This window comes from Corvus hawaiiensis, chromosome 4 (genome assembly GCF_020740725.1).
Source record: "Corvus hawaiiensis isolate bCorHaw1 chromosome 4, bCorHaw1.pri.cur, whole genome shotgun sequence".
In the NCBI taxonomy this organism is placed as follows: Eukaryota; Metazoa; Chordata; class Aves; order Passeriformes; family Corvidae; genus Corvus; species Corvus hawaiiensis.
In genome coordinates, this window is record NC_063216.1 from 48,113,037 (window position 1) to 48,122,946 (window position 9,910).

The following is a 9,910-nucleotide window of genomic DNA, read 5'->3' on the forward strand; positions in this document are numbered from 1 at the left end:
AGCATATCAGCCCTCAAAAAGCCAGCAGCATGAATGGCAATACCTATTACATTGAAGAATCCATTCATGGAGGATTGCTGTCGGAAGCACAAATTAATAGAAACCAGCTTTCTTTGTTTCCTTTTATTATGAATTGATTTGCTTTTATGTGAGAAGTATTAGGAACTTTTCTGTGTTTTAAACTGTAACCATAAAATCAGAAGACACAGACCTGGCAATATCAGTAATGTAACATTTTAGTATTCCTTCATTCTTTAGGATGTTATTGTTATTATTTATGTATCATCCATTTCCAGGGCAAGTTTTCCAGATTCAGGAGGGAATACTTTGTCACGTGTTTGTAAAGCAGCCAGGTCTCTAGAGTCTCTGGGCAGATTCTGTCACTGTACTCATAAGGAACAGTAAGTAGTTCACTGGTAGAGACAGCAAACACTCTTCTTCCTGAAACAAACTCAACAGTGTGGAGTCATTTTTGTGGCATTGCATAAGCTAAGTAGTACTTGAGTTATGTATCTTGAATCCAGGGGCATGTTTAGGAACAAACATGGTGACTGCCAGGGCGGGTAGTGGAAGTCACAGTTGCATTAATTTAGGCAGCAATATCTTGTGCAAGTTTGTCAAAGGAGCCTGTGTCCAGCATCCTCACAATCACAGTGTCTGTCCTGGCAGCAGATTGCACTACAGGCTTTGGAAGGAAAAGGACCCATGAGGGGCCCACTAAGGCTATTGGAGGGAAGAACAAACACTAAGCTCTTGGGCATGCAAGCAAACAAAGCTTGGGTACTGATGCCCATGGTCAAACTCTTCTAGGCAGGCCCACAATAACAGGGTTAAAAATGTTGAAATTAGGATGAAATCTGATGTAAAATCTTTTGTAATAAAAGCTACTAGTGCTGAAATCAAAGTTGTACACTTGGCATTATTGTAGTCTAAAGCTCTCTTCACTATTCAAACACTTTTCATGCCTTAAAGAAAATTGTAGGCCATATAGGACCTCAGACAGTTCCTGTAAAATGCAAAGCATGTCTATGTTGCTCTTTACAGTGAAATAGTACAGTTTACGTGCTGTCTTATATAGTGTTAGAAAAGTCATTTTCTAAGGAAACTGAAAATTGAATACATGAAGATAGAAATGCTACCTTTTTCATTGCATAGTTCTGTTTCCTCCACTGATATGCCCTAACTAAAATAAATATGTATTTATATAGATACAAATATATATTTTTGATTTATAAATGTATCCTATATATTAGACACAATAAATTGTACACAGTATACAGATATACCTTATCACATACCTTATATGTGATAAGGTATATCACTTACACAGTATTTGCTGTACTATATAGTACATGCTGCAAGCTGTATGTAACATAGTGCTACATACAGTACAAGTTGATGTACTCTGTGCTTATAAATAAATTTGTATATTTGCATATAGTAACATCCATATAGAAATAGCATATTATATTATCCTATGTTAACCATTACAGGCATATACATCTTCTGTATATACCTATGTGCCTCATTCAGCTTCTTTCAATACCTCTTTTCAGAGCACCCTCTGTAGGAAAGGTGATCTTAATTGACTTACTGTTGCTGTGTGCTTCATTGCATTGGTGTTTTCTAGTCCAAGGCAGAGGCAGATCATAAACTAGCTGCAGTTGTAACAGTGTGGGATTCTGGCCTGCAGTCTGCACAAGTTCACACACAGGCTGTTAAGTGCCTGTCACCTGCTTAAAGACACAAAAATTGCCATGAGCCCTCAGACTAGAAGTTGATATATGAATTAATTTTTTATTCTGACTTTTATTGCAGTGATATCATGTTTTTCAGTGAATACACTCCTCTGTGAGTGTCTGTAGAATGAAGGCACTGAAATAATTTGGTTCTCAGTTGCAGATTGAAAAAAACCCTGTTGTCATTCTGCATCTTTCCAGTCTTGGTGCACCTTTGCTGTAGGAAGCCCATTACTCAAAGTAAAAATATCCATACCTACCTCTAAGGGTAAGAATTAAAAACGTTTGAGTGATAGCAATTAATACTTTCTGAGTGAGTTTTAAGAAGCTACTAAAGGTTCAGAGCTCTGTGTGCACATCCGTGTGTCTGTGTATGGGAGTGAGGCATTCTGTATTTTTCTGTGAACTAATTGTTAAAAAGAAATTAAATCAACTTATCTACCATATGTGTATGAGAAGAGTGACCTGTGTGGTTGTCAGTTTTGTGTCCAGTTGATAGATAGATTTTTGTGAGGTTGCATGTTAAACACTATCCTGTTTTGGTTGTAACAGATTGACATTTTTCAGTGATATTAACATAAAAGATTTTTAAGTATTATTTTTTACTAGAGAAAAAGAAAATGCTACAAATGTTGAACACCTGATGGTATTTTCTGTAAGTCTCTACAGTAACTGTTTGGGTAAGTCCCCTACTGGAACAGTCCCTTTTTCCCACATGCCGCTTGTCACAGTTTTAGCTGAATCCAGAATTTTACAGGTCCTCTTCTAAGCTTAGATCTTTTCTGCTACATCACAGGTTGTGTCTTCTTGTCACAGAGTCTGAATCTAAAGGGTGCATGTTTATGACCATGTGTCGTTCTGGCCTACGTTGGATTACATTCTGATTATGTTCTATTTTTCCTGGACTGACTTCGGTTCCATAAATACACAACTCAAACTTCTCTCACATCCATAAGCAGGCTGGTGCGGTGCGCATTCTTCTCATCTCCAAGTGATACACAGGATAATATAATGAATGCTGTATTGGCAAATCATCTAGGCCACCTTCTGTAAGCTTTATATCAACAGCTAGTAATTGTTAGCCTCTCACTCCACCCTCATTCATACACACAAATAGCTCTGTCACTAGCATAAAATTTAATCCTACTCCTGTTAGTGAAAGAGATACATGTACTTCAAGTTTTGTGATAAAATTTGTATAAATATGATTAGAATGTAGAATTCTATGATAATATATAGACAAATCATGTCTTTCCATTGAGGTTGGTTTTTACTGTAACCATCAACAATGTCTATTCTAGGCCAAATAAAATTCTTTTCTTTTACAGCTCACGGTGACACAGAACACAGCACGTTGTAACTACAGGAACAGACTCAACTGTGAAAGATCTCTATCAGGCATCACAGAGAATTTGAAGCAGCTGGCAGTTATCAGCTGAAGCAGTTAGTCAGTAGAACTGTACAAGATAAATAGATAATTGCAAAGCCATCTGGAAACCTAAGAGAGATAATAAGCCTCTCTTCTGGAAGGGGGGTAACAACTCAGGTAGGTCACTGATGAACTCAACTCCCAGATCAGTGCTAATATCACTTAAAATACAGTGGTGATTCATGCCTGTCAGCTCTGAGGTAATATTCAAGTTGTTGTTGGAAATGCAGTTTGGCACGTTCAGTTATACAAATCATGATTGCAACAGAGTGAAGAAGGATTGTACTGCTGAAAGACGAGTGACCAATATCCCAGGAGCAACATGGCCCTTTGTTAAATTACAGTTGCCAAATAGAAAACTAGTAACATTCCCTTTTTACCTTCCATGCTACTTTGTTTATATTGCCATGTAACCAGTAGTATTCCTGCCACATTGACCACGGTTGTCTGTAGGGTGAGTTCTTTTTTGTGTAATTTATTTTTGTATTCAAATAACAGAACTATTCTGGTTTCTCTACCATGAGCACAGAGAAGGGAGGGAAAAGGCCAATGTCTATAAGTAAAAGAATGTGTTGATCTAAGTAGCTTCATTTTAAAAGAGTCCTAAAATCATCTTCCTGTTCAAGTCAATCTCATGATTCTCAAATTTCTGACTACAGAAAGTGTGAAATCTTGCATGAACATGCAAGGAAACTGATACCGTTTGGTAACTCTTCTTGCTGGGTTCTGATCTCTCGTAGATCTATATTGGTTGTAGGGAGATAGCATGAGATATTTTTGTGAGAGTGGGTACAGAAAAGAAGTTTCTGGCCTTTTTCAAAAAAGGAAGTGGCATCTTTCCACCAGAGAAGTGCTTGAATTTATCCACTGACATCTGTATACTTTGTTAAACCACTCAGTTGGACCACAGGAATAACTGATGCCAGTGTAATATTAATTCTTGTGAAGCTGAACAAAACAGAAAAAAAACCATAAAAAAAACAACAAAACAAAAACCAATAAATACTTTGCTGCTCAATTTACTTTGAAAGATGCTTTTAAAAATCTGTCTACAAGAATTCTGTCTAAAAATTCTCTGCATTTACACTGAAAGAACATAAAGAAAAACACATGTATCAAATATTTTTAAGAGTATTAATTGCTACAGTTATAGTACTAACTAGGCAAGCAACATATTACATTCACAAAATCCATTAAGAAAATTTGCATGTGTTCATGTTGCTGGTTGCAGAAATAATGTGAGTCATTTGAACAGTCTCTGTAAATCTTAAAAAGTAACTGCTGTTTTTATTTTTTATGTATTGTTTTAATATTTGTTTTACTAAGATACTGGACATGAATTAGTTGTGTGCCTCTGTAAATTCTGCTTTTAAGTAGTGACTGTTGAGTATGTCTTTCCTTTGATATCTCATTCTATGACTGCCAGAACAAAAAGAGGCAAAGTTTTAAAGCTTAGAAATGCACCAAAAGTCTTAAATTACCATTTGCTATTTTGAAGCCTGATTCATCTTTCCATTATAGTCCTGGTGATAGAATTCAGGTGAGTCTAGATCCATTTTTTATATCAGTTTCTCGGTTTAGATGCAATTGTACAATTATAAATTACCATTGTGTTATAAGATATGCCTAACTTCATTAGACTACAAAATTTCTTAGGTAGCAGGAGAATTTTATTTCTGACTTATGTATTTTTATTTGTTTTTAAAAGAAGATGAAATGAAGTAGCCAAAAAGATTGCTTTCTAAATAAAATTCCAGAGTCTGCCTAAATATTCTATAAGAATCCAGTATATCAATAATTATAATTTAAAAAGATGTTGACAACATGCTGTTGTAAACAGTGCAAATAATACTTAGAATAATATACCCAGCCAGAAGTGAAAAAGCATCACTCCCAGGGAAACATCCTTATAATTAGGATAGACACAAATCTATTTTACTTTTTCCTCTCCCTTATGAATCCTTTGAGTATTTCAGTCTTTTTCTGTGCTGTGATCCAGATTCAACAGGAAAAGTGGAGAATAAATAGTTCAGCTCAGGCTCATGCGATATAACTCTCTGAGATTTAGGTACTGCTACAAGAGGTCTGAACAGAGGAAGTACTTAGACACTCTTTGTGGTCAAGTTCACTAATTGTGCGTGAAGGGAGACATCCTTCATTATCTTTTGTGTTCTATGTGTGTGGTTCTAAAGTGAAGTGTGAGGAAGGAAAAGTCAACTTTCTATTTGGGGAAGGTCTCAGACTGCTAATCCAAACCCCAAAAATTTTCCCCAAAAATTATGTAGCATGGCAATGTGTTTGCAGGTGTTCACATGTCCTCTTACTTTTTGGTGACTTTCTTATACTTTAACAATTAGGCCTGATGGAGCTTCTGCGGGTGCCCCAGGATCACACTATTCTGTTTTGTTTATTCCACAAAATTAGTAATAATAATTTCTTTTTTAAAGTTTCCATTTTATTGTCAGTCATTGTCTCATTATCAGTAATGTCTTTGGGGACACCGGTCTGATACTGAAGTGGTATTCAAATATCTACTTCTTGTCAAATAACTTGAATTCTGTAGAAATTTATTGTGGTCTAGGGTGAGACTTAGGTGGGGATTGAGACATCTAAGGAATCTATATGGAAGGGCTCAGGCATAAACTATGTGTGTAACCTCTTGCTCTAGACAACAGAGTCAATATGTGGACCCTTCTCCGTGCCTTGTCTGCTGATGAACTGCTTTGCATATGTTTCAGAGGGAGCTGAGTTGCTCTCTAAGCTCCACCTGAACACAGAGAAAAATTATGGCATTGTGTGAAATGTACGGTCAGTTTCTGTCTTGCAGCTCTCCACAGGATGAAATTCCCAGAAACTGGAAAAACACTATACTGTTATCACTAAGTTCCTGAAAAAATAGTGAAAAGAACTTTCTTGAGTTTCTCCCAAAGACGAATCAGGATTCCGTAAAATTGTTGGATCTTTGCTTGTCATTTGCTGTCACTCATGGACATCATACAACAGTACTTGAAGCTATTGGCCAGGTAAAGCAATCTTGGATATCTTCATGTGCTTTTATTCTGAAAATCTGTATCAAAGTAATGACAGTTCTTGGACCTCTCAGGCTTATTCAATGCATTTAAGATACTAACAGGATTGTTTGAGTTGGTAACCTGAAATAATCTGACACTGCATTTATTGATGCAGAAGGTTATTCTGAATTTTGTGTCCAAAGGTCTTACTTACTTACTTACTTTGCTTACAGTTCCATGTGAATAAAATACTTTGCTTTAAACATAGGTTTTCATTTCCTTTGTAGTGATTCTGTCTACTGTGGAAAGTCATTTGTCCCTTATCCTAGAGACTTTTGCTTCTCATAGCACCAACACCACAGGGTTTTTTAGAGCATTGGGTTAATCTGAAGATCTCCAGCTAATATACAACAAAGCAGGTTGGAATCCAACCATAAAATAAGATCAGAAAGCAATAGCAAAGGACACAATCCAAGTTGTGGTCAAACTAAGGTTACACAGTGTGGCTACTGCCCCAGCTACAGAGACACAGCCTCAACAGCTGCAGAGCAGTGGCAGCCAGCCAGCATGCCTGAATAGATGAAGATGAGGCCAAAAGGAGGAGAACTTAAATCTCAGATATTAGCTGCTCTAATATAGAACTAACAAGCTATATAAGAACCTCACGTACCCAAAAAAGAACTAGAACAGCTAGTTGAAAACAAAGTCCTTGAAGTTTCTTGTGCAATTTTTCAAATAGAAATTATCACAGCCAAAGTATTTTAAAAATATTAGCTTTTAAGATTTAGTTCTAAAAAATTGTTTATACTAGGTACATCATAAACAATCTTTGCCTTCAAATACATCATATACCCCATAATTTTATTTTTATTGAAAATGTGAGGCCATTAAATTGAGGCCATGTCTTCACAGGTGCATTACAGTTTATGCAAAGGTAATCCTGGATTACCTTCGTTGGCTGGAAATTAGAAGCTGTTTTCCTAATTATACTGTTTTTAGTATCCAAAACAATCCACTCTTCATGTGGGCGTTAGGATACTCTGCTGTGTCTTCTGAACTTTAATTGTTTTTGAACAAACAAAAACTATTTATGAAAGCCCTGTTTCTCTCTGAAAACTGTGTTTTTCAGATGTAATGTGTAAACTGTGTTTCAGCCAGTTCCGCTGGCTGAAAAGATTATTTTTCCCATTCTCTTTATAAAGGATATTAATGCTTTACAGAATAGTTGCAAACTGTGACACAAACATCTGGCAATTGAAAAACAGTCAATTAAATAGCTCAAAAAGGAGGAAAAGAAATGCAATACAAAAAGACCTATGCAGAGAACCCATAGCTGTTTGCAACCCTTCCCATTATTCTGTGTAGGACGTACTCGGGATTAGCTATGGATACAGATGATGTCAGAACCAGTCCTCTAAACATTTTCAATTTTCCAATATGAAAATATGCTGTAGAAAATATGTGGTGTGGTATCGGATATAAAACAAACACGTTGGGTTTTTCTTTTTATGTCAATAGAATTTCTTTTCATTAATTTTTAGTTCATCTGTGCTGTATACTTTTTTCCTATTGAATAAAAAATCTTTCCTGATAAGGACATCCTTTCTGCAAGCACTTCTTAAAATAGACTAGCTTGATGCTGTGGATAGTGCTTTGACATTGAAAAAAACCAGTGAGATGCAAACAAATTCTTGCAAGTCTGGAACTGATGCCTGTATACTTTAGAAATGGTTTGACTTATTAGTAGATTAATAGGCTGCACAGAGAGCTGGATCTTTGAAAGAAGTCAGTGAATTAAGAGCAGACTATTACCCTGTAGCTCCCATTAACCTGCACATTAACCATCTAGATCTACAGATATTTCTGTCCCATACAAATCACTGGAATGATGGATATAGGTTTTATATAAAATCTTTGTGGCCATAAAATGGAATGTAGGAACACTTTTACAACTACTGCAGTTAGAATGGCCAAAGCATTTGAATACAGCTTTGTCAGGGTTTTTATTCTCAAGAGCCCATGTAATTCACAAATCTGGGGTAGCTGAATATCACAGAGTTAGGTTTCCTAGTATGGTTATTTTTTTCTCTGTAATAAGTCATAAAATTATTTAACTACTGTCATGGAAAAATAAAATTTGACAAATCTGATAGAAAATATACCTGCTCTTGGCTGAGGGCAAAGGAATGGCTAAGAGGACCTGTCATCTCTGATTGCAAGCTACTGTTCCCATCCTTTATCTTTCAAACAGTGATGAGTTTTGGTGACAGACACAGTGAAATATAGCAGTCCCTTCCAAAGGGCTTATAGTGCTCTGTGTGTGCAGGAAGGTCATAGGAAAGGTGAGCAAGGTCACAAACACTCCACATTAAAGAGTTCCTTCATGGGCAGGAGCCTTTGCCAGTTCCATTTTGAATTTCAGTTACTTTATGTGAGATTCATAAAAGCAAACGAAGCTTGCAAAGTAGTAGCTGCACTGGAGCTAAGCATCTTGGCTAATTCTCAGTGGTTAGAAATAGGCATCAGAAGGACACAGTTAATTCCATCAAAAAGGTCTGAAGTGGGTCAATGGAATTGTGTTCTGGGACTACCCATTTGTCTCTATTGACCACGAAGATAAGCCAGTGTGCTAGTATAAGCATGAACAGTGGCAGTTTAAAAATCTAAAGGCAAATGAAATTGCTTTATGTGTAACTTTTCCCTCATTTGCATATCACCATCCTCTTTCATGTAAAAAGGGATAAGTGGACTCAAAACAGATATATCATACTTCCTTTAGCTGATTTTTGACTGCTCAATAGTTCGTTATATTCACTCTGTGTTCCTATAGTACAATAACTTACCAGAGACTTCAAATTTTGGGTGATACTTCTGCACTGGATAAGCACATTATTAGTTAAACTGAAGAAAATAAAATCACAAAGCCATGTTATGTGTGCACACTAATGAATTTCCAGAGTAATAGACTTCCTTCTACAGTCTCCAACACTGAACAATGACAAAAATGGAGAAGACAAGGATTGCAATGTCTTTCCTGATTTTATTTTTGATGCAATAAGAGAAATTTCAGCCTGATCCTGCCTACCCACTAATGTGTGCACCTAAACATAAAGACTTAAAAACTTGTTGCTAAGTTCACTTAACTGCAGGTTGCTAAAGTACTCCAAAGTTGCTAATATATGCCATTTGAAAAGTGTGCTGTGAAAGGATCCTGTAGTGTGGATATAATATCCAAGAGAAGCGAAAAAAATGGCACAATTTTTCTGCACTCATATTTTTTGTAAGTTGTAAAGAATCTTCTTACAGATGGTGTGAACCCCCATAAAGCTCTGCAGGAACAGGAGTGTTTTACTCATTGACAAGCCCAAAGCTACGGCTAATGAACCCAGGCCAGCAATGCAGCTACCACAGATCTGCCCTCAGCTGGCAGCTGATACGTGATATTCATGGAGAAGATATTTTTCCGATGTGTGCAACATCTATTTGCTGATTGTGTTCAGACTTGGCACAGGTAGGAATATTCTGTTTTCAGCTATTTTCTTTTTGATAGGAAACAGTGATCTTTTGTGAGTTTTTTCTCCCACATGTGACAGCTATATTCTCTCTTTCTTTTAGACCTCATCAAAAACTTAGCTAACCATAATTACAAAAACACAGTAAAAGAAGTAATATTCATTTAAAAATCCTGTCTACCATTCTTCTTGTAGTAATGTGGATCATTTAGAATTATC

At 36.3% G+C, this 9,910-nt stretch overlaps 1 protein-coding gene across 11 annotated transcripts in view; it reads left to right on the forward strand.

Moving 5' to 3' along the window:
* The window catches only part of LOC125324480 (proline-rich receptor-like protein kinase PERK10), a 30,737-nt gene that overhangs the window by 2,056 nt on the left and 18,771 nt on the right, over window positions 1-9,910 (forward strand). For 3 of the 11 annotated variants that reach the window (XR_007202988.1, XR_007202990.1, XR_007202989.1), the window contains exons 2-3: window positions 3,068-6,191; window positions 9,486-9,690. Coding sequence is in view for 1 of the 11 variants with exons in the window: in XM_048300393.1 (XP_048156350.1) it covers window positions 297-401; window positions 1,897-2,005 (214 nt within the window). In the remaining 10 variants the exon portion in view is untranslated. The other 8 variants (XR_007202997.1, XR_007202996.1, XR_007202992.1 and 5 more) reach the window with 8 other exon arrangements.